We start from the raw sequence: 25,549 nt of genomic DNA on the forward strand, positions 1-25,549 counted from the left end.
TGAAACATTATTAGCTCGACTTTTCACACAATCTTTATTATATTGTTATTTTCGTGAACGTGTCACAAAACATTGCATATCACACTCCAATCCCATGGAGAACCCCGAATCTTCCTAATCCCCCACAAACGACTTCATTTGCCATTGTCGTGGTCGACGGGCACTAATCCCGTTGTTAGCATGGAGGTGAGGAAGTTATAATGACTTCACAAAGTAACCCCGGACGGAGTACTTTTTATTTACCACTCAAAAGGTTCTTTGATTCTGGATAACTTGTTGTTGTCCTTCTTTCTTTTGTTTGTTATTTAGATGTATAGAAAGATAGATAGTTATATAGTAAAAAAAATAGAAAGGGAAGAAATAATGAAATAAAGAAAAAAGAGCCAGAAAGTGTAAACAGAAGGAAACACAGTGAGAAAGACAGAGCCAGCGAAATAGAGAAAGTTAACGAATGATAAAAAAGAAAGTGAGGCAGGTGACCCCATGTGCACGTATCGTCCCTTTTCCTGCCAGACAAAAGCCTTTCTGCTGCTCCAAATCACAGCAAAAGATTTTTAAATGCTCTTTCGCACAAAAATGTAATATGAAACACAATGTGTAATAAAAAACAAATGCAAAAATATAAAATAATTTAAAGTTAAGTAGAACTTTTCCTTGATGCCCAGTTTTGTACATTTGCATTTGACAGATTCTTTAAAAATAATATTTTACTCACACAGCACAGGTGCATTGGAGAATAGGAATATAATCCATTTTCTTCCCATCAAAACCGAAGACCCGCCACCCATTATCCTCTAATAACGTCATTACATTCAGCGACAGTTATTTGACTAACATTTGTAGGACCATGCAGCACTTATGTCGCTGAGACGTACGAATGCCACCAAATGAGAGATCCCCCCACCTTCCAACACCTGCAAATGTCAATTACCATATTTCCCTTGACATTTATCAGTAATGACCGGCATGATCCATGCGTAATCAGTGTCATTATGTGGGACTAGGGCGCGGGCGCCGTTGGTGGAGGTTGTGTTCTGTGCACTCTGCCTAAGTCCGTGGCAGTGGCCACAAGCTGACAGCCGCTACACATACACACCAACAGGCTGCCCTGGATCAATCCAGCCTGGTTAGTGCTCAAGTACATCTCCATCAACATGGCACTAGAAGGTCCTACAAGGTAATACAATAAGGAGTGTTGTGTTTTGAAAGAGGGGTGTTGGCCCTCAGCGCACTTTTGTCGTTTTTTATCTATTCAATTGAACTACAATTTATTCATGAAACTATCTTTTTCGTATTTATTTAAGAACCGTTCCAATTTTTTGGGGGATAATATATAACCTAAACATTTACATATAAAAATAAAATAAATATCTGATAACATTCAGTCAAAACAGAGAGACTTGATATTATTATGACATCCCCGTCCAGGATGTACCATTTTCCCTGGTTCTCTTATCTTGCTCATCGTCACGTTGACGCCGGCAGGCCTCACTCACCACGCCGATGGAGAAGTAGTTGTTGATGATGCTGTAGGGCGCCGGGTCTCCGGGTTCCTCGCGGTCCGACGGCGTCACGTCGATCCGCCAGCGGTCTAGCGTCACCTCGGCGCTGGTCTCGATGTCCCGCAGGATCTTCAGCAGGCTCTCGCCCTCGTAGCCTTCAGCCGCCAGAGAGAGAGCGGGATGGGGAGAGAGACACCCGGTGTCTGTGTGAGTCGTCGAGTCCCGCAGAATGGGTTTATGGGGCAAAGGCCCAACGTAAGACAAAGGGAGTTTTGTTTGCAGTGTAGTTGTGTTTAGTCAGTGAGACAACCACTTTTCTTTAAAAATAAAAATACAGAATAATAAATAAATGTGCACACTCAGACATACTGTATATATATAATACATATCTAAATAAAAAGGGGATTACTAATATTTATTATTTAAAAAATCTGAAAGAACCATGATGGGATTTTTAAGGGTAAACACTATCTGCAGCTAACTGCTGCCAGGAGTTATCATCTTGACACACACATCATGGCATTACAAGTGTCCTCTCTCGGACGCATACAACAACCACTGCACTGACTGTGAAATACAGGAATTATGATAAATGGGATAATGTGCATTATACATGTATGTTTTGGAAAACAGGGTCGTTTTGTGGTGGTTTCGTTGTTCAATAATTAAAACTGGGTCTCACTCTTTCTGAGAAATTTGGTGTAGAAAGTGAAACTGTAGCAATACAACTGCACAACGTCATATTATCAAAAGCCACGAGTAGTGCGTTGGAATGGGAGGATGTGATTAGGTTGGTTTCAATCTGCAACCTCAGGCTACCTCAATCTTATACAGTTGACCTTTTAGTAAAAATAATTTGATAGGGTGTTGGTTCGAAATAAGATTAGGAAGATCTCTACATATTGTGTCCAACGGTGTCAATATTAGATAATACACATTATTACAATCAAATAAACACAACAAGTTGAAATGAAAATAGCAGGTCCTGTGAGGAGTCTACCTACCTCCCCCCCAGCGCAGGCAGCGGGCCAGGTCATTTCCTGTGCCAAGAGGAAGTACACACACGGGGGGGTTCCTGTTTAGGTTGGCCTTATCTGTCATGGACGGGGCGAAAAGAGAGAGATGGTGTCAAATATAAATATCACAGACTCCCCGTAAAGCATTGAGAGACCAGTTTCAAATCCAACCCGACGGACAGGTCTCGATCCCTCTGTCCCTACAGAGACACAACCCTGTTCTCCAGGATCAGCGGCTTGTTTTAAAGCAGAGGTCCAAAGGAAATGTCCAGAATGTTGGGCATCTTTAAAGACACCCATTCTGCCCAAGGCATATTACCTCCTTTTGCTTTGATTGATAAAAGATTGCAGCAATTTTTTTTGAGTAGCAGGGAACAGGTCTGTTCAGGTCTGAGCAGGTCTGGGAGACAAATAGAATCCAGAGAGGTGATTCTTTTTTCTTCAAATGATTACTAATATGTTTTATTTTCTTTCACCCACCTCAGATAATCACCCAAATTGACCAGCTCTGAATTTGGCAATTTTACTATTTCAGTCAGAAAACGTGCTGTTTTGCAAAAACAAATGATAACAAATACAGCCCAAACCCCCTCACCCCGTCATCTGTTTTCAGCAGATGAGGGGATGAATAATTAAACCAAAAAAAGACAAATCACTGAATAGTTTGTTTGGGAATCTGTATTTTCTTATTAAAAAGCCAAAATAAAATTCCAGTTCTGTTTTGAAATGGAAACTTGAATGGCGGTTGGGTTTTGGTGGTGTTGGTGAGGGGGGGGGAGTCTGGTGTTAGATGTTCTGTACTGTGCGTGGTTACCGATGAAGTCCAGGATCCAGCCAACCGTTCCGTCTCCGCCGCACGCCAACACGCGGAAGTCAGGAACGTCTCTGAAGAAGTTCAACCTGTCAACACAGAGACAATGGGATGTTAGCAATGCACACACACATAGAAGTACACACACAGACACACACAATCCCAGAGCAGACTCACGCACAAACAAGCACACACACACACACACACACACACACACACACACACACACACACACACACACACACACACACACACACACACACACACACACACACACACACACACACACACACACACACACACACACTACGCAAAAATATATTTTTTCAATGAGTATGGAAACTCCTAAACAGGCACCGCTTATTTCAAATTTATTTTAAAATAAATATAATCTGTTTTAAAAACCACATCCAAGCCTAATTTATTAGCGCCTCCCTACCAACAAGCTGCATGTTGCACGGACAGTTCCTCATTCAGTCGGATAGGCTGCCTGTTAGCGGGCTAATTGGGTCATTACAGGCAATGTTCAGACCAACGTCTTCCGTTCCTTCACAATAACAACGCACTAACTGAATGAGTCGGCCTGCAGCCTTCGCATGGTGGATAAATGATCCGCTCAATTACTCTCCAACTGGGACTGAAAACCATATTAGACTCAAAACAGACGGCCGTCGACATGAAAGGCAACTTGGAGCACATTTAAATACCGAGAAGAAGCAAACACTTGATTTGCCGTAATCGCGTTAGCCTCGCAGCTAATTGACAGCAGGGTGCGCGGCTGCCTCCGCCTGCAGTGTTCGTCACCTATGACCGGTCGCCCCGCTAATACGTGCACTTGAGGAAACATTAACAAGGTTATGACGAGGGATGCACAAGGTCATCCGGAATGTTCCAGGGCTTTCAGGGGGAGCGAGTGCGGTGACTCGCCTCGTCTCGTCGCAGAGAATAACGCAGGGTTCAATACGAGTGATCTTGTCGCCACACGCATGAAAATCAATAGGAAGCAGAAGACAAAATGGCGGACAAGGTCAGCCGCTCGACCGGGAGCGGTGTTGGCAGAGTCCTCGTGATGCTATGCCAGAGAGACGGTATTAAAAATGGAATTTGGATATGCCCCTTCATGCCCAGTTGGCCGTGCATATGCCATTGTATATTCATATTTTTTGCCCACACGCATATTTTTGTTTTCCCAAAACCTAAATAGAGCCAAACAAGGCGCGAGCACGGCGGTTCCGTGAAGGCTGATGGACAGCGAGTAAAGAAGCAGCAGAATTCTTATGCATGTCAACAGTCCTTGCCCCGTCCTTTAATCACAGGTGTGGACAACAACAGTGCCGGGCGATACCTGCTGCCTATGCAAAACAGATGTTAGCGTCCGTATGCATGGTCACAATCGCAATGCGGGTCGGGTCGCATCCGTGCACACGCTCGCTCATGCACGGCACCTGGGGAGCGGCTGGCTAAAGTTTAAGGTTCCTAATTGTCTGTGCCCACCCGACTGTTGGTCCAATCACAAAGGCCTCCTCCCTTGCAAGTGATCGTGGCAATTATGTGTGTGCAGTGTGAGAGCCGCCGGCGTGTAGGGGTGTCAGTAAACACACTTCAGCGTATGCCACATGATGGGTGAGGCAAACATAAGGCGATGGGACGATAACCATGGTCGAGAATGCCCCGCATTGTCTGTCTGTTAATCACGCCCAGTGTGGTCCTACCGGGATATGTTGGGGGTTACGCCCATTGTGCGTGAGGATTGTCTTTGTGTGTGTGTATGTCAGTATGTGTACGTGCGCATCGTCATATCTGTAAAATCGTTTATCTCAAGATTTGATGTAGGGTCTTTTTTATTGAGTGTGTTGTGTGCATGTGGATGGGTATATATGAATGATTATAAGCATATCTTCTCCTGCAATGGGAGAGTGTGTTTCATTGTGTGTGTGTGTGTGTGTGTGTGTGTGTGTGTGTGTGTGTGTGTGTGTGTGTGTGTGTGTGTGTGTGTGTGTGTGTGTGTGTGTGTGTGTGTGTGTGTGTGTCTGTCAGTGTCTGTGTGCACATCTTTTTGTTAATTCATCGCCACAATGTGGCCCCTAAAGCGTATCTGAATGACTTACCCCGGCATGGGTCCGGTCTTGGCCAGGTTGTACACCTGTCTCGGGTTCAGAAGGTACTGGAACTTCCGATAAATCCTGGAGAGAACAAAAAAAAGGGCGAGAATCCAGAATCAAGACAAAAAAAAGACTAAACGAAAACGAAACGTTAACCGATTCATCCAAAGCCAAGGAATACGGAAGAAAAAAACATATCTTCACAAAGCTCCGTCCAGATTCAAATGGCGGGCAGCTTAGGGCCCCGAGCCACGCGGGCGTATTAGTGGGACGTTTTGTCATATTAGCACAGACACAGACAAATATCCAATCATAGGCTGACAGTGAGCCGGACCGGGCAGCGGGGTGGGCCTCAGCCAAAAGGGCCTTGAGGAGGTGGCCATTAGAAAGACTAATTTATTTTAATTTCAATTTCATTACATCAACTAGCACAAGTCATACTTTGATCTCATAATTTAAACAGATGAGTCTCGCCATAATAGGGCGTGGACGAATATGTTTCAGTAATAACCCAATTAGCCCTGGGTCAAATAAAGGAGGTCGGGTGGTGGTGGTGGAGGCGCTGCGTCTTACTACCACGACCACTGCAGGCCAGGAGCGTGACGGAGCAGAGTGCTTAGGGGGCGGAGGGGGCGCTCCAGCACACAGACACTCCTGGGGTAGTTGGTGTGCTGGAGAAATGCTACTCTATTTCTAACTCCTGGACAAGTCATTTAGAACAGGCTTTCATCCAAAGCGACTTACGGCTAACATTCATTCATTCATTAAGTATAGCTCCTTAATAGTAATAAAGGAGCAGGTAGGGGTTTAGGGGCATATTGCTCAGGGAGGCCTATAGTTTAGACTGTGGAGATTGGGGGTTCAGACACTGAACCATTTGGTCCAGAGTTAACCCCCCCACCTCTCTTTGTATCTTCTTCTCTCTGTATCTCTCTCCCTATGTATCTATCTCTCTGTATCTCCCTCTCTCTCTATCTCTCTCTCTGTATCTCCCTCTCTCTCTATCTCTCTCTCAGTATCATCCTCTCTCTGTATCTCTCTCTCTCTATATCTCTCTCCCTATGTATCTATCTCTCTCTGTATCTCTCTCGTTCTGTATCTCCCCCTCTCTCTATCTCTCTCTCTGTATCATCCTCTCTCTGTATCTCTCTCTCTCTATATCTCTCTCCCTATGTATCTATCTCTCTCTGTATCTCTCTCTGTATCGATCTCTCTCTTTGTATCACTCTCCCTACGTATCTCTCTCTCCGTATCTCTCCCTGCATCTCCCTCTCTCTGGATATACCTCTCTGTATCTCTCACACTCCTCTCCCTCTCTCCCTCTCTCTCTCTCTCTCTCTCTCTCTCTCTCTCTCTCTCTCTCTCTCTCTCTCTCTCTCTCTCTCTCTCTCTCTCTCTCTCTCTCTCTCTCTCTCTCTCTCTCTCTCTTTCCCTCTCCCTCCCTCTCCCTTCTAGGCCAGGCCAGGCTCATCAGAGGGTTCTGTATGAGTCCTGCTGGTGGAGGTGGACGGTAGCCGGGACTTACCTCTCGCCTTGCTTGCCCCCACTTTTAGGATTGACAAACACCAGCAGAGGATGAGTGCCCTCTAATGTTGTTATCTACAAACAGAAAGAAAGATTTATCAGGGTAAATAGACGGTTCAGAATCCCTTTATGCACTTATTCCCTACCCTAGGTCGGCAAATACTATAAAGACTACCGCCAAATATTTTAGCATTTATTGTGGTCGTCATTGATTTTCTCGCGTAACAAAAAAAAAGGACGCAGCGAACCCATCGCTCTCAGAGTGAATCAATAAGTCAACAACATGACTCATAACTCAGACGCGGCTCCCAAAAGTTTTTAATGCCGCCGCCCCCCTAACCAGAGCTTCATCTCGGGCGGCGGCGTCCGGTCGGTCCACCAGGGACGCCGCTTTCCTGTCGCTAACTAACCGTCAGCCGGGCTGACGCAACACTGCTGGAGGCGGAGCTTACGACACACACACACACACACACACACACACACACACACACACACACACACACACACACACACACACACACACACACACACACACACACACACACACACACACACACACACACACACACACACACACACACGCACACACACACACGCACACACATACACACAAACACTCAAAAAAACGTAAACAATCCTCTAATCCCGAGGTCCCGTTTGAATACGACTCCTTCCTGCCATTACGAGTTGTAAGGACTCGGCGCGCTCTTCCTGACACAGACGAAGTGCTTACTGTACGTCCCCCCCCCTCCCCCCCTCCCCCTGGTCCCCCTAACCCCAGCTGGATTAATGAGCCCCCTGTCTGCCTCGCCAGTGATCCATTACTTCCTGTAATTATAAATAATAATCCTGATTATTACGCTGCTTTGCTGGCCTGAGGCAGAGATGGATGTGAGGGTCGGGGTATGATCCATGTGTGTGCTGTTCTCTCTTCTCTGCCAGACACACCAGGGCCGGACCAATGAAGTGGGCCACAGAGGACACCAGAGAGGGCTCTGTCGTCGCGATACGCTCGCCTGATGGACGTGAACGCGTGGCGAGGTTAGGGCCGTGGGCAGGTGCTGAATATACATGGAATGGGAGACTGGGGTTTGAGTGTTCTCCATGACATTGTTTCATTCATTTTATCTGATAGAAATTTGTCATATGATTATGACACTCATAGTATTCTTCAGATTTTATGTCTCTGAAGGCCTGTTTTGTAAAACGTATTCTGTGTGCTCTCCTCTGGACTACGATGACCAACGTGTGAACTAAGGAACGAGCAAAGTGTTTTTTTCAAAATCACTTCTTTAATTCCCCCTGCATATTATCCTCTTGAGACAAAACGCTGACCCTGGGTTCAAGGGACCTAAGCATCTGAGTTGTCTATCTTCAACAGCACACCGAGAAGCGTTTCAGGCGTGTGTGTTAATAATGAGGATGCTTTGGCGCTTCACCTGCAGGCCCTGGCCATCCACGGTGACAGAGTTGGCTCTCTGCATCTTCCCTCGGCTTGTCTGGCTGCATCTGGAGTCCTTCCGCACTGTCGACTGCCTCTCCTGCAGCGGGGGTCAAAGGTCAATGTTTAAGGCTGAATTTTTCATCAAGAGATGTTGATCAACAATGTTGGGTTTGATTGCATATTGTCGACTGCTTTAATACTTTCAGCACTACGGAAATACATTTCAGTATGTTTGAGATCCAATTGAATAGATTAATTGCCCTGTTCATAGGTGAAATACAGTTATTGGTTTGATAGTTATTTCATTATAAGCTTTTGAATGAGTTGTGTTGGTAAAAAAAATGTAAATGTACCAGAATGATATAAAAATATATACTTTCATTTTATGTTATTAACCTTTATTTAACCAGAGAAAGAATAATTGAGATAAAAGTAATATGTTTAGGAGTGCCCTGGCCAACTATACAGGGTTAGGGTTAACAGATTCGGTCATTATGCATTTCATTACCAATTACAAATTAATTCATAACATTTCTGTGGAGGCAATTACACAATCTTCAAAAACACAGATTCTGCAATAAAACTAAGCCGATGCATTGATGGACCATAATGTGATTGCAAGCTTGTGGAGGGTGAGGAGACTGTGTTTAGAACACAATCATCTGAGACCGAGGATCGGTTGCATTTGTGACCGTCTACGGTACAATGCCCCTTTTCTTTTCAATTATCTTTTCAAACATCCCTTCAATGACTTCCCTCTAAGAAAAAACAGTCCATCTCATTAGGAGTCATTATGCGAGACAGGTGGACGTTGCAGCCCGGTAACCTTTAACCCCTATAACGAGGACTCACCAGCACCACGGGACAAATGGTGTTAGGCGGTAGGATGTGATCTTTGAGGGGCCCGCAGTCGCACTCCGGCTTCACATGTGAGGCACACTTGTTATGGAGCTGGAGGAGGAGGTGAAGACAACGTATTAACAGCCCGCTCCTCGCTACCAAACAACAATCTCAATCGTTTCAATCACACCGTACATTTCCAGGCATGCTTTTCTGTTTTTTTCCCCCCTCTTTTTTTCTTTGTACATTAAACTGTGACGTTTGTGGTGGCGTTCGTGTCAGCCGTCGACGGTAAACAAGTGTGTGTTCTGCCGGGTGTAAATTGGCGACGGGGTACGTGGAGAAGGCAACAAAAAGGTGCAAAAGCATAAACTCTAAACAAGAAACAGTAGGAAAATAATGAGGCAGAAAGTCTGTGTGTCATCTCCCTGGGTGTCCACGCACCGTGATCTGGCACCAGACGCAGTGAAGCCCAGTCAGACCCTGGTAGCACTTAATGGTCTTGTGACACTTGTCACACTTGGTGGGGCAGTTCCCCTCCACCCAGAAATGGTGCATCACCTGCGGAGAGGAGACATGGGGGGGGGGGAGATGGAGAGGAAGAAGAGGTTACAGCAGTTGTTTGCCGTAAGACAAAGACATGGGTAAGAGCAGGAAGGAGGACAATCCGTGTTAGTGGAAACATGTTTGGGAAAGAAACAACAAAGGAAATAAGGAAAACTGTTGTCTTTCATCCATTAATAATAAAAATAAACAGACAAACAGAACAAATCCAAAGAAAGCTAGAAGGGAAAAAGGACGAAGGGAGAAACAATGGGCAAGAAAAAGCAAGCAGAGAAAATAAGTGAAGAAAGGCAAACAAAGAAAAATGGAACTGACAAATGAAAGACAATAATAATGAGGAAGAAAGAACAAAGCAAAATTATAAAAGATGACAAACGATCGATACAGAAAAGAGGAGCCATTAATAGGCTACAAATAACAAAATAAAAACGCCATTAACAGAAACACCAGCTTGAAAAAGAGAAAAAGGACAAAAAGCATCCAAAAGCAAACAAAGCAGGTTCTGGTAAGCAGCCGCAGTGTTGTGGAGCTTAGCGCTGTAATTATCAATGCTTAGTGGCAGATTGAGTCGTGTTAATTCTATTAGAGGCAGAGGGTCCCTCGCTCTGATCCGAGCGTGCCTGCCCGCCAGCTCTCTAATCGGACACACCTCCGTGTTCTTCTTGGTCTTGACGTAGGTCTTGATGCAGGACGCCGGCGCCCGAGCCACGCAGCGCTCGTGGACCGTATACTTACAGACTAGAATGATGAAAAGAGAGGGAAAAAGGACATCTTTATTATGACTGTAACAGTAACGCGTTTACAGTAAGTGTTTGTGGAAAAGGACAACAACACAACAGCAACAAGAAAAACTAAAGCACAATTAAGAATCAGAGTCCATTTAAATGTATTCTTTTTCACAATCACAATTTTAACATGTGATCCCTGGCTGTAAAGCACTATATATGGCCAGATTTGTTCTGTCATTGGTATGTTGTGTATTGAACGAGGTTTGCGTAATGCAATCTAAGAAAAGTTACTGAAATGTAATAAATGTATAAATAAATATATATATATATTTGTCTCTGTGAGGTCGTTTGAATGTGTCCATGGGTGACCAACCTAGTTTTAACACTTAAAACAAAGATAAATACAGTGTATTAAAGGTGCTCAAAACCAGACGGAATTAAAACGGTTCAAGTCAATATATTGTTTTGCGAATGAAATCAACAAAATAATCTGCCTCTGGGATATGGTGATCATGTAATTCAATCTCTCCAACTCCACAAGACTTCAACATAGCTCGTCCGTCCATAACGACGGAAGATGCATTAAAGTGTATTGTGTGCCAGTATGTCCTGCATGCAATGTGCCTCTGCCAACGTTCTACCCCTTGCCTTTACAGTAGTAAAGTAGCAAATGTGTCCTGACAGGGACACTAAATATCCACAGTTTAGGCGGCACGGCGCTCTGAGGTACCACGACTCACAGGAGCAGCAGAGGCCCTGCTTGCCCAGGCCGATGAGCATGTTGAGACACAGGTTGCAGTAGGCCGGCTTATTGAAGTGCTTCAGCCTCCACACATGCTGCCCATCATCCTTCACATTCTGGAGGAGAGAGAGAGAGAGAGAAAGAGAGAGAGAAAGAAAGAGAGAGAGAGAGAGAGAGAGAGAGAGAGAGAGAGAGAGAGAGAGAGAGAGAGGGAGAGAGAGAGAGAGAGAGAGAGAGAGAGAGAGAGAGAGAGAGAGAGAGAGAGAGAGAGAGAGAGAGAGAGAGAGAGAGAGAGAGCAGGAGAGAATGAGTTTAATACCATGACTGATTAACCGGTTAAAACCGCCGTTAATTCACATATTAGAAACCAATTAGTTACTGGATTAATTGATTAATTGAGTCTTCTGAATTAAATAATGAGTGAATCATAACATTTTCTCTTTGTTGAGTTCATACATGTATTTGTTTGCGATGGTGAACAAGCTGCCCTATAGAAATAACATTTATAATATATAATTCCCCAATCATGGGCCAGAATTGAATAAAATAAATACGGTGATGATTGATTTACATGCTCACATTTTTGTTTGTTGACGTCATAAATATAATAACTGAACCCTAACTGGGGAGTCAGATGGCTCTCCACCCAATACAGTAAAGGTATCAATGAATTAATTTAATCCAATCTGCCTATGCATAATAGCAAAAATAACAAATGACAATACACCTGTTGGTCCGAACGCCACATACAGGAACTGAGCACACAGCGCCATCAAGCGGCCAAACGTGTTCCCTGCCTTCTACGTGTATTAGGGATTTCTCCATTATGACGAACTGTTCAGTGAACATGTATCCATGCTGACCTGGTAAGTTTAAGCAGAGGGTCACTAAACCAAGGAACCTCATTTCCAAACCCGTCAAGTACAGCTTGAGAAGGGCAAATTTAATCTGAGCATGTCATGTAAATACCTCTTCATTCATTTCGGATCTCATCGAGCCTCTTGAACTATGTGTGACGATAGACTGGCCTCCCAGTTCACCGACATGACCATGTCACGCTACGAGAGTGTCTGAGACAAGTGGCTGTTCTGTGCTGTTCTCCAGGTGGTTAATAATAGAGGGGTAATAGCTGTTGGGCAATACTTGTTATTCATCTACTGAAATCGACAGCAGACCAACTCCAAACTAATGGTCGATGTGTGAATTCCTTCCTTAGCAGCTTGGCAAAGCCTCTGTTTTTCTAATGACCAATGAGCACAATGAGCTATGAACCATACAAGATGGTATGTATTTTTTCCGCAATCACAAAGTTGCTAGGTCAATTCTCAAACTTCCTTTCATGTGCCTACATTTGTATGTGTTGATTGTATTCCAGGAGGAATCACGGTTTCATGAACTGGGTCTGTGATTTCTGCTGACTTGTGATCAGCGTCCTGGATTCTGATGACTGGTGATCTTGGTCCCCTGGTTTCTTACGATTCATGATCTGGGTCTGCTGACTCATGATCTGTGCTCCCAGGTTTGTGCTGACTCACCGTCTCGAGGCCCAGCAGGACCAGCAGGGGGATGGTGGTCATGCCCCCCTGGATCCACTCCTCGAGGGATACGGCCCCGTCGTGGTCGTAGTCGATCTCCTGCATCATCTCCTGGAGGATCTGGAGACACACATGGGGAGCTGTGTCATTCAAACTACATATCCCAGAGTGCCCCTGGTAATGAAACATGTACTCTATGGTTTTCATTGTTTTGTTTTTGTTCATTTGATTATTGATTGGTTAATTGAGCTTTGAGTTCCTCTTCAATGTACAAAAATGTCAGTACTTCTATACACGTTACAAGAACTGTTTCATCATCAACAATTTTAAACAATAATCATAAAATACAGTAATGCTCAACATAACAAAACAGCTTTATCTCCGATATAAAATTGCAAACAACGTCATTGACATTTTAGCAGGAATGACATCAAATTCTCAGAATACATCACTGTCCTTGGATAGTGTTCAAAGTACAGTCTAATGGGACCATCATGTTCCAGTTCATAAAGAATTGGAAATCAAAAAAAGTGGCGGGACTCTGTGTGTGGGCCATAGTGCATGGGACGGAGATAACCGCTGGACGCTGTGATGTGTGACCTATGAATAGTGTGGGCGGGAGGGAATCCCCCCTGATCTGTACAGTGGATTATTGACTCTCACCGGTTTGAGTTCGGTCACATCCCACTCCAGGGTCTCAGCCACGTGCATCATCTGGGAGATGATATGCTCCAACTCCTGCACACAGACCCAAGTACTGTTATACCACTGCAGGTTCCAGTTCTACTCTTACCACATCTCCTGCACCGCTACTGCTGCTTCAGGACTTGTTTTGAAACACATTTAGCTAAGTGACTTCTTAGCTTTTTTTTATTTTCTGGTAAATGGTAGGGTTAGGCTTATGGTAATTTGTGTATCTATTTATAATTCTGCTGTATAAATTGGTTGAATTGTTGTTTTTGCTATGGTTGTTATTGTTATCTGTAATTACAATGCATTGTAATGCAAGTAACAACCTCTGGATCACAAATTTCAATATCGAGCTAATGGGACATTGCAAATAAATGTATGACACGACCAAGACATTGCATAACATAAAGAAACATCCCTAATCATGGTTCTATAAGGACACTTTAACTAGCCCACACCTGAGGACACTGTGCATTACGTTCTACATGCTGTTACATTAGAATTGGACTAACAAATTAACCTTTTTTCAGAACCCTACTGCAACCCAGAAGGACAGATCGTTTGGAAACAAAATTATTCAACAAGGATAAAAAGAAGCTTTGAAAATAAAATTGTGTCTTTTAACATAAAGGAATCTCGAATCTGACAATGAATGATATGCACTTTCAAGAAATATATTTCCGACGGTATAACCCAATCCAATATACAAAGACACGCAAGGTTTATCTTTTATTTGAGTAAATGTGTCTCATCGACCCATTCGATCCACAAAGGGCAATAATAAACACAGCTCTGTGACATTGATGGTTTAATTACATTGTTTCTTTAAGGAGGAAACAAATGGCAGAACAATTAACATGTCGTCTCCAGAGACAGAGTAGACTACTGTAGTCAGCAAGTGCACTGCATGGAGCGCAACCTCAATAGAAGATGTCTCTTTGAAGATAACAAAAGGGCTGTACACATACACAAAAAAAACACTGAATAAACAACTCTGCACTTTAAATAAACAAATTTGACAGAAGCGAAACACAAAGGTTTGTTTACCGAGCTGTCCAGAGAGCCGTTCCCGTCGGTGTCGTAGAGACGGAACATGACTTGGGGGACAAACAGAGCAGAGAGCATATCGTCAGAATCATCTGGGTGTTGAGATGGAGATAAGACAACCAGAGCAAAGAGCACACAGTCAGAATCAGCTGGGTGCTGTGATGGAGACAAGAGAGCCCTTTGCTTTTCACACCCGTTAAAACCATGCATGCTTTACACCCCCAACAGGCAGACACACTGCACCCGAGAAGCTGCTGTTGGGTTGTGTTTTAAATGAGCGTCTGACAAAGAAAGCCCTTATCAATTTCTCCCACTTGCAATCGATCGCAGAGGTATAAAACATGCTCACGCTCATCGCCAGAGTAATAAAAAACAGTGCTTTATTCCTTGCACGCACATCTCCATGGCAATGCATAACTTCCCTATCAACTGGCTATGGCGTCATAGTGAAATATTGAAACAGTCATAAACAACAATATCCATTTCTAAACTACTCCATTACTATGCTAGTGCTATGGTGCGGGCTCCTTTAGACCCCCGGTACTGTGGTCGTGATTGGCTGGTAAAACTACTTTATTGGGGCTTTAGTGGTGTTTATGTGTGTGTGTTTATTTTGTGTGTCTTTTAGTTTATTTGATGTTTTATTGTGTCTGTGTGTGGGTGTATTGTGTGTCTGTGAGGCATGTGCATGGCTGTTTTGAGTTTGTGTGTATGTCTATATACGTGTGGTTGAGTGTGTGTGTGTGTGTGTGTGTGTGTGTGTGTGTGAATGTGGTTCTGTGTGTGTATATTTGTGAATGTGTGTGTGTGCACTTGTGTACGTGTGTGTCTGCGTGCATGTATGTGTGTATCTGCGTGGAAGCAAGCCTGCGTGCGTGCATGCCTGAGTGTGAGTGTGTAGGTGTCGATGAGGGGGCTCACAGCCGCTGATGTCATCGAGTGCTGACGTCAAAGATCTATTAGATCAATCCACTAACGAGGAGCAAATTGACAGCTTCCTCTTGCTGTGTGCGTGTGTGTGTGCCTATGTGTGTGTGTATAGAGTGTGAGGAGTGTGTGGAGTGTGGTGCTTCGTCCCACTCCCACACCCACAGGCTGAGCTAGGTGTTGAAACGGAACAGTACGAAAAGCGGTGGTAAGCTGCAGATTTCCGAGGTGTTTGTGGTGAACTAAATGGCTACAGGAGGATGGTACAATTTGTCTTGGACTAAACAGGGTTTCGGCAGTTGGTTGGTTTAGCCTAGCTATAAGTTGCGTGCTAAATATATATTTGGTGGTCTTTTTTTTTTAATGTAAAAACGACTCTCTCCTGAATGTAGGCCAAATTGTGGCCAGAAGCTAAACCCATCAACAACACAAACATTATGCCAGTCTGAAAATGGTGTGATTCCTCCAACAACCAGCAGAGGGCTGCATTTGCTTGATGTAGACCCGAGGAGAAGGAGGGTGACTACATAGAGGGGGAGGAAGGTGGCGGTGGCGGCGGCTGGGGGCACATGGCTTTATAGACACATCTGCAGTGCTGGTAGTTAAAAAAAACTACAGCCAACGTCATGATGTGCAGCTATGCACATCACGCCTTCTGAATTATTTACACATTTCCCTATCCTTAATGAATGCGCATCTCCCTCCATAATGTGGCTCCGTAATGCAATGGCAGTAATGTAACTTTAATCTTAATGTAGCATTAAGTTGCGTGCGGCCTGCCTGCTGAATTCATGATGTGATGAATGGAATACGGAGATGTGTGCTGTCGATATGCTAATGAGGACCTCGCTAAGCTGAGAACACGAGGCGCTAAACGGTTGCTAGGAGAGCAAATGGTCGGCTGCTGTCAGAGGAGAGAAATAATAAAAAGATAAATAGAGAGGGAGAGAGGGAGAGGAAGACTCGCAGAGAGAAAAAAACACACAGTTGTACTATTAAATAATAAAAGGGAGGCTAGGGGGCTCCCATCAAAAAGGAGAATAATAATATGATGCTTTAATAAATAACTGGCAAAAGAGAAACACTCTAATTGATATCTACAATTGACTACATGCAAGCACGCAAAAACACACACACACACACACACACACACACACACACACACACACACACACACACACACACACACACACACACACACACACACACACACACACACACACACACACACACACACACACACACACACACACACACACACATATTTATTAAAGAATACCTTTTCTATGGACTATATGTTTTTCTCTAGATGTTTTAATTCAACAAAGTGGCCGTGTGTTCTGCAACTACATGTATGATAGGAGAATGAAAAGCAGTGACTGTAGAGGGTGTTTAACACAACAGAACGACACAAGCAGAGGAGGAGGTGGAGGAGGAGGACGCCGATAAGGAGGTGGAGGAGGAGAATGAGGGGGCAGAGGAGGAGGAGGAAGAGGTAGTGGAGGAGGAGAATGAGGGGCAAGTGGAAGAGGAGGAGGTGGTGGAGGAGGCAGAGAAGCGGGAAGAGATTGAAGAGGGGGAGGAGGAGGAGGAGGTGAAGGAGGAGGTGAAGGAGGAGGTGGTGGTGAAGGCGGAGAGGGAGGAAGCAGAAAAGGAGGCCGGGGGGGAGGAGGAGAAGGAGCGGGTGGAGTAGAGGGCAGACGAGGAGGAGGAGGTGGAGTAGGAGGAGGAGGAGGAGGCGGGGTTCGTATACCACTCACACTCCAGTTTGTCCTCAGGCCGCCCACCCTCCATCAGGGACAGGTAGCACACGATGTCCTTCAGCTGCACCGAGTTCAGGGGCGGGGACGCCGCCACCACCACCGCCGCCGGGGGGGGGGTCTTCAGGGGGGTCGACGTGCCTTTTATCAGCTTCAGCCCTGCAGAGAGAACCCCGGAGGAAAGGTCAGCGGCTCCATCACCACCAGCACCGCCGCATCTAATATTCATGGCCCTGCAGGCCTGCTCTGCTCTGCTCTCCCAGACCCTGGATAGGAGGGGGTCCGCTGGCTGTGGGGGGCTGTTGGGGGCTATGTGTGTATAGAGAGGGTTATAGTTGCAGTTGGTCTCAGCTCTAATGCCATTTTATTTTTATTTTTTCCTTGGGTGGTTTGGATTTGTACGATCAGCATACGATTGTAGAAGGACCTAACACTATAGGCCTGCTCAAAATGAACTCATTATTCACTGTAATGCATCTATAGGGTATCCCGGGATATCCCCCCCGATGCCAGCACCAAACATTTTAAGTTTAGGGGAATTTTGCTGACGCTTCTATCCAAAGCGACTAACAACCATTCATTCACACATTCACACACCGACGGCGGAGTCAACCACCCAAGGAGACAGCCAGCTCGTCAGGAGCAGTCAGGGTTAGGTTAGGGTTAGGGTTAGGGTAAGGTTAGGGTAAGGTTAGGGTTAGGGTTAGGGTTTCAAAGAAAATGTCCCTCAGACAGGAACCTACACTGTCCTGCTCTATCTATGCCATACAGTGGACAGTGCTTGTTCTCCTGGTGAGTCATAAACCAAAACATTGGCAGGAGCCTACACACTAGCTCCTGCTGATTGACATCAGATCAATGATGAACAAATCAACACTCGCTCACAACTCCAGAGCATTCTGGGCCACTCTGGACATTAACTGGGTCAAACAACGGCTAGAGTCATGTGGCCTTGTACTATAGCACCTCTGAAGAAACAATCAATGTACATATTATTTGGAAGGGTAGTTTGGCATTAAAAACAGGCATTTTGATTAATTCAATGAAAGAAAGATTTTGAAATTGCCTGTTGTAAATCTCGGTCAACTAAGTGACTTATCACAGCCAAACAAGTTAATCACTTTGTGGCTTCATGCACTGACCCTAAAATTAACCCACAAACTGGTGTCCATTTTTTTTTTTTGCATATATATTGTGGCATTAGTTATCTTCGGGGTTGAAAAAAAAAATCATAATGCAAGTACTTGGAATGATGTGTATATTCAACTGGTAAAGCAACATTATTATACGATGAAGGCAAAAATTGCCTTCATTGTCCCCTTTCAGTCTCCTCTGAAATCATTAGAATAGCAACGAAGAACGAAGGGTGGGTTTTTAGTTGATGACTCGATTAAAACAACAGCTGAGAGAAAACCTCTTAGCCCCCTTTGAAAAAGAAGACATCTAGTAACCCACTAGGCTACCAGTTGGGCTGCCAGAAGCTACTGTAGATATAACAGTTGTGGAAAATTGTCTGGAAACGCTTTCCAAACAGAAAAGTGGAGCAGCAGTGGAGACAAGCGTGTCTTATCTATATTCATGAATCCATGACCTCAACAAGAAACAACTGGGAGCCTTGTTAGGGTGCAGGGCTGTGAATACACTCACCAGACACCTTGGGCTTGTCACAGGATGAGGGACTGGGTCTGGGACCCTTGTTGCTAAAGGACAAGAAGAGATGCTGACAGAACTCTTCAGGCAGCTCGCTCTCCAGGAAGGTCTGCATGAACACCTTAAACCCCTCAAAGTCAATCTCCTGGAAAATACACCAGACAGAAAACAGCAAGTTTTATTTTACTCACCAAACAATCCTGCCCTTATAATGGGAAGCCTTCTTTTAAGTAACCTTTCCATTTTATTGCTTCTCGAATTTAATTATTTAATAAATAATACATGAGTGTCAGGACGGTTAACATTTTACTTTGCCGTTAAAAAAAAATAATACCTGAACTATAGACACGCAGCGCAACCCTACTGGTAGTGAAGGTAGGAACAACAGTTACCTGGCTAAGGATTTCCTGTTTCTGTGTCAGGCAGCAGAAAACAGAGAAAGACACCAGTGATAGGTTGAACATTTGGATTTGCTTGTAATAAATGAAAGATGCTGGAGAACCGTGTTGATGACAGGTGTACACACCTCCTCTGGGTTGTACTTGGCCAACACCCCATCCCCGTGGAACTCCTGGAGGACATCTTTGAGCTTCTTGGTGGAGTCTGCGGATCACATTACCAGAGGGTGTTATAATTTCAGTAATATAAATCTCAGTGAGTCAACAGCGATTCATCTCAGTGGCACAGGTGAAACTAATAGAAGATAATTGCATCCAACAAAATGTCACGTAAAATTGGACAAAATGTTATATTTTTGTGTATTCTTTGATATTACCATCTAAACCAACCATATTAAAGAATTCAAGCTTTTTCGATAATGAACAAATTCCCAATTAATAGTTTAATAACAGTTAATAAATTGTCTTGCAATGATTGACGAATGGTGTTCATGTTGACTAATAGTGTTCATGTTTAATATGGAAATGGTGTTCATCTATAGGTGAGTTAGGGTTAGGGTCTAAAAGAGTTAATATCCTTTTTCCTGTAGGACAATTACATAAGCAAACTTAAACCTTTCTAACATTGTGATTTGCAACAATTGCAGGAATTGTGGTTAATGTTTGTGAATGGTTATTGTAGATTGCCTATGTCGAAGGGTCTGAGTCATGGTATCTACACATTTTTTAAATACAAATTGAATGACTTTTAAGACCTTTTTAAGACCGCTAAAAGGAAAATTTAATACCAATACTGTTGCAAATAAATCGAGACAATACACTATATAACTCTGTTCATTATGAGTTTTATTCAGTTTGAATTATGAATAGTAACGTTCTTAACAACTGCCATCTTACCAATAACAAGTCTTATGGTATAACAATTATGACAGAAAACAACAAAATAACTTAAATATAGTGCAAAATATAGTGCAAACACTATGCATATGGATTGAATGTTGTTGTTTTTTTACCAAGGTCTGATTAATCGCTAGGCCTTTACAGGAAACATTCAGCTTCTATATAATAGACGTCTATACCTTTAACTTCTATATAACCTAGACGCCTATACCTTTAAAGGAGCATTTCACCGGTGGAGGCATGAATATGTAATGAAACTGGGTCCTATATGTAGTCGAATAATAAAATAAAATTCTAATTTGGTGCCGTCTTGACCGAGAAAAGGCAGAAAGTGACTTTTTTGCGCTTGTGGATTGAAGACAACAACTCCCACCAAGCACCACGATGCACAGCTTCGCTGGCCACTCCCGCTGATCTCCCCTATCGGACACCTCGCTGTTCCATCTACCAAGCTGATACCGCAAGACTGCTTGAAAATCATTTCACACAACATTTCTAGTGAAGAGTATTAGTTGGTGAACTCAGTGAATTACCGTATTTTCCGCACTATAAGGTTCACTTCGTAAAGACTATAAGGCGCACTCAGTAAAGACAGAGTCATTTCGAAACCGCATCGAGCTGTAGAAACGCTGTATTCAAGGCGCTGGTTCTCCACAGAAAAAAGTGGAGCGCATCAAGCCTGCCCTCTGTATACAAACATTCAGTCACGAGGAGATTCAACCTTTTAAATTGAGCAGAAATACTTTTTAATGTACAGTTAGTAATTACATTTATTAAGGGGCTTTATTTAAAGCTACAAAAATAATTCAAATAAAATAATAAATAAAAAATTCAACGCAACTCTGACGTCCCGTAGCTGGTGGGAGGCTAATACCATCAAGCGTTTCAGACGTCCACACGAATCCTAACACAAAACCGCATAGGTCCGGATAGATTTGAAACCACCTCCGAGGGTGGTTTCAGAAATGTGCGGTTTCGGGCACCGGATTCGCCGGCTCCGTCTGGACGGTCGGCCGAACGGACAAGACTTAGGCCTATGCGGTTTCACCAAAAAATCGGCTTTGTGTGGACGGGGACTTAGGCCCCGTTCACACGCCGATTTCATGGCGAAACCGCAAAGGTCTTGTACGGTTCGGCCTTCCGTACACACGAAGCCGGCGAATCTGCTGACCGAAACCGCAAACTTCTGAAACCACCCTCGGAGGTGGTTTCAAATCTACCCGGTTTCGTTTTGGATTCGTGTGTACGGCTGAAACCGACTGAAACCGCAAACCATGACGTCATCGCCCCACCCCTCGACCTCCTAGCCAATGGCTCTTAAGCCCGCGGAGTCTCAGAAATCACATGCGAGCATGCGCATAAGGGCAACCTTTATGCGCATGCTCGCCTCTTCTTCTTATTTCATTTCTGGATTTCTGTACCAGAAGCAGCGCCCCTTATGGGCCTGGAATGTATACTACAGCGTTTCTACAGATCTACCCGGTTTCGCTTGGCTTCGTCTTTACGGAGATACTTCGAAACCGGATAGATCGAAACCGTAACGGTTTCGCCCGTTTCGGCTTCGTGTGAACGGGGCCTTAGAAGGCGAACACGCGTTCACCAAGACGGGGAGACAGCGCCGGGCTACTTACGCCACTATCTGCCAATGGACCGTGGATGCCTGGGCTGATATATCAGTCTCAACTGTGGTCCAAGCTTTCACGAAGGCAGGAATAATCACTGAACTGCCAGGCAACAGCAGCGACACTGACTCGGATAATGACGAGAGGGAGCCGGGCATGTTGGATGCCATACTCGCCCAACTGTTCAATTCGGACACTGAAGAAGAATGCTATCGATGTGACCAATCGGACATTGTATTTCGTAAAATAGAACATAAAACCGAACAAATATACACCCGCTCATTAATTCTGCCCCCGATTAAATTTAATGCCGCCCACCCAATAATTCCAGACTTTTTAAGACATTTAAGACCTTGATTATCAAAAATTAAATTTAATGACTTTTAAGACTTTTCAAGATCCACGGCAACCCTGGTCTGAGTTTAGTTTTTCCGATATTCTTACAATGCGAGTTCGGTTTGAGACGCGAGGCTGATCTGAAAGATAAATGTCTTATCGGGGGCACTATACCTGTGTAGAATCATAACAGTGTTGTTCCAGACCGCGGGGGAGCACCGCTCACCTCCGCTCTACTTTACACATTCAATTCTGTTTAGATTGCTTCGATTAGATTCTCCACGGAGCCCTCGAGCCTGGTTCGACTCAAAAGACTTAAGGTATTTTATTTATTTATTTATTATTTATACAGCGCACTGTGTGCGCGGCTGTCAATTCTCCCATGACACACTCGAGGGAAGGAGTAGGCCTACATGTAACCTGAGAAGATTTCTGAAATGAGAACGCGGACACTTGTCATTTGGACTTCTTCATATAAACAACCTATCTGATGCGAAGATTTCTGAAATATTTTGCACATTCTTACCATGTCAAATGTCCTGTAATAAAAGATTTTGTGTTTCAAGCTTTGGTAAACCACCCAAAAACAAGTAATAGTAGACTTCTCGAATAAGGAATGTTTGATATTGTATTGACAGCCTATACGGAGACGAAGGGGACGTCTGGTCCCCTTAATATTTGTTGCCGGGTAGGAATAATGCAGAGGTGCATATTATTATCAACCGCTGACAGTCATTAGCATTTATTCTGCACAAAACGATTAGGGAGCGGAGTGCTTATTGTCCGTCGCACTCGTCACACACACAGCCTTTCCCCCCCCCCCCCTCCCCCCAAGGCCAGTAACGAACTGCCATGTTTGTTAAGTAGTCACGAACCTGGGAAAGAAAAAATAACAAAAAACAGGCATGAAGAGCCACAACAATAGATGGGATAGAAAATGTGGGCAAAACACATGGACACATGCAAATGAGTTATGCAAAGTATGTGAACAAGTTTGTATGACAACATGGACGCACAAAAACAAGTATACCATCACAATGTCAGAACAATGGGAGGCGTTGGATCATTTTTTAAGTTTGACAATTTACATTTATTTGTCCTCTGGTTTTGTTAACAGCATGCACTCTAATGTATGATGTACAATGGTGTCTGTCTGGTTGGTCATAGCATACCGAGGTAAAGTAAAGGTTGATCATCCTTTAAACACACTATTTTAGAAGGTCAAGCCTGTTATATATATGGCTAATGCATATGGCAAATAATTTCTGCTCAAAACCATTATATAACCTTTCCCATCGTACTTATGAGCTAAAATTGTGCTCTTAAAGTAGTGCCGAGAGAGATAATACTCACTTTGAGAAAACCCACTCACATGAAAATACAGGAGAGCATGAACCACTCTGAGTCAAAACATGAGGGGGAAGGCTAGAGGAAAAGATAGGTACAGGAGAATACCGACCATTATCTACGACATGTGACAATGATAGAGAGAGAGAGAGAGAGAGAGAGAGAGAGAGAGAGAGAGAGAGAGAGAGAGAGAGAGAGAGAGAGAGAGAGAGAAGGAAGTATAATGTAAAACACGTATGTACAAAGTCGTCTATCATACACATAGTTCACTTTCTTCACTTTCTCTAAGGAGGTGCTGAAGTCACATCATGTCCACTTAAAATGTTTTAGTTTTTTAAAAACACATTCAATACATAATATTAACTATAAAACAACAGGAATTATATGATAAAAAAACCTCTGCAAATCAAATGGCTGTTAATAATGAAAATGAGTCCAAAACGAAAAGGCCTAGAAGAGTGTTAATATAGCATTATGAGCACAGTATAAGTGGGACATACAGAGTGGGGGGAACAGCAGCGAGAAGCAATTAAAGGAAATAAATGTCAGTGGCAAGTAAAACGCTTTGCGGGTAGAAGAGCTCCCCTGCGTAAAGCGTTAATTATTTAGCTTCTGACTCGGCACCATGAACAGCTCATAATGGAGCCACACTTCCACGAGCCGAGCAGTGAGGTAGGATTGACTCTGAAACACGTTGTGCCTGGTAGGCCACTGACATAGGCTTTATATGGACGGATTGTTATCTTCATGGGATGAACATGCATTATGAAAGGTTATTACTAGATCTAATACAGATGGAATGGAAGGCACTTTCTGAAGATGAGGTTGATGGGTTCCGACCCATGATTTGTGGTTTGGTGTCCGAGACTTGGTGAGTTTTATTGCTGTGTTTGGGTTGTGAAAATGGGCCCAGGATTTTGTTCAAGTGAAGACGACGCGCAGGTGTCTTCAAACCAGGATAAATCATTTTCCAAATGATGTAATGCTTAAATAATTTTGTTGGTAACATAAACTTTACTTTAAGAATAAATATTTTGAGAAAGAACATTGCTGTGTTTGTGTGTGTGTGTGTGTGTGTGTGTGTGTGTGTGTGTGTGTGTGTGTGTGTGTGTGTGTGTGTGTGTGTGTGTGTGTGTGTGTGTGTGTGTGTGTGTGTGTGTGTGTGTGTTTGTTTGTGTGTTGTTCTGGGTTTTAAGTTAAACATTTGGAGCCCAAACAGTTCTTAGTACATTTCACATTGGCGCTGCCTTAATGCTTGAATTCAGACTCTTCATTAAACCTAGTGAAGAGAAAAATGTTGCACTTGAATATGAGTTTCACCACTGAACCAAGCACAGTATGATGGACTGGGCAATACACTGTGCTGTACTGATGCAAACTTCACGAAAAATACTACTTATGTATTCAATGGAGTTTGGAGGGGAACTCACTGACAGTGTGAAAGAACATCTAGGTGTCACGACACCTGTCTGCCCACACACACATACACACAGTTTAACACACACACACACACACACACACACACACACACACACACACACACACACACACACACACACACACACACACACACACACACACACACACACACACACACACACACACACACACACACACACACACACACACACACACACACTCACGTACACAGTACTTACACTGGGCGTAGTCCTGGAGCAGGGAGAACTCTGTGGGGGTCAGTGTGACCCACTTGTCGTGGTCTGTCATGATGTCACTGGCCCTCTCCTCTCTGATCACCAGCAGGCATGGCACCCTTCAGAAACACACTGGCCCGCCCCCCCCGCTGGGGAGAAAACAACCAACAGCATCTGTACATGGAATCCTCCCCACCAGCCCCTCCTGAGACACACTCACACACACACACACACACACACACACACACACACACACACACACACACACACACACACACACACACACACACACACACACACACACCTACACACACACACACACACACACACACACCTACACACACACACACACACACACACACACACACAGACACACACACACACACACACACACACACACACACACACA

At 44.0% G+C, this 25,549-nt stretch overlaps 1 protein-coding gene across 4 annotated transcripts in view; it reads right to left on the reverse strand.

Moving 5' to 3' along the window:
* dgkb (diacylglycerol kinase, beta) overlaps positions 1-25,213 on the reverse strand; it is a 49,365-nt gene extending 24,152 nt beyond the window's left edge. Inside the window, exons 1-18 of one of the 4 annotated variants that reach the window (XM_056602759.1) lie at positions 25,144-25,213; positions 19,409-19,485; positions 19,275-19,295; positions 18,880-19,027; positions 17,233-17,391; positions 14,546-14,595; positions 13,472-13,546; positions 12,809-12,928; positions 11,272-11,389; positions 10,453-10,541; positions 9,684-9,800; positions 9,252-9,350; positions 8,395-8,496; positions 6,957-7,030; positions 5,438-5,512; positions 3,333-3,418; positions 2,507-2,596; positions 1,497-1,657 (exon numbers count right to left, since the gene is read on the reverse strand). In XM_056602759.1, the coding sequence (XP_056458734.1) occupies positions 1,497-1,657; positions 2,507-2,596; positions 3,333-3,418; positions 5,438-5,512; positions 6,957-7,030; positions 8,395-8,496; positions 9,252-9,350; positions 9,684-9,800; positions 10,453-10,541; positions 11,272-11,389; positions 12,809-12,928; positions 13,472-13,546; positions 14,546-14,595; positions 17,233-17,391; positions 18,880-19,027; positions 19,275-19,295; positions 19,409-19,485; positions 25,144-25,213 (1,731 nt within the window). Of the gene's footprint in view, positions 1-1,496; positions 1,658-2,506; positions 2,597-3,332; positions 3,419-5,437; positions 5,513-6,956; positions 7,031-8,394; positions 8,497-9,251; positions 9,351-9,683; positions 9,801-10,452; positions 10,542-11,271; positions 11,390-12,808; positions 12,929-13,471; positions 13,547-14,545; positions 14,596-17,232; positions 17,425-18,879; positions 19,028-19,274; positions 19,296-19,408; positions 19,486-25,143 lie in introns of all 4 variants that reach the window. The other 3 variants (XM_056602758.1, XM_056602761.1, XM_056602760.1) reach the window with 3 other exon arrangements.
* Between the last annotated feature and the right edge of the window lie 336 nt (positions 25,214-25,549).

This window comes from Gadus chalcogrammus, chromosome 11 (genome assembly GCF_026213295.1).
Source record: "Gadus chalcogrammus isolate NIFS_2021 chromosome 11, NIFS_Gcha_1.0, whole genome shotgun sequence".
Classification (NCBI taxonomy): domain Eukaryota; kingdom Metazoa; phylum Chordata; class Actinopteri; order Gadiformes; family Gadidae; genus Gadus; species Gadus chalcogrammus.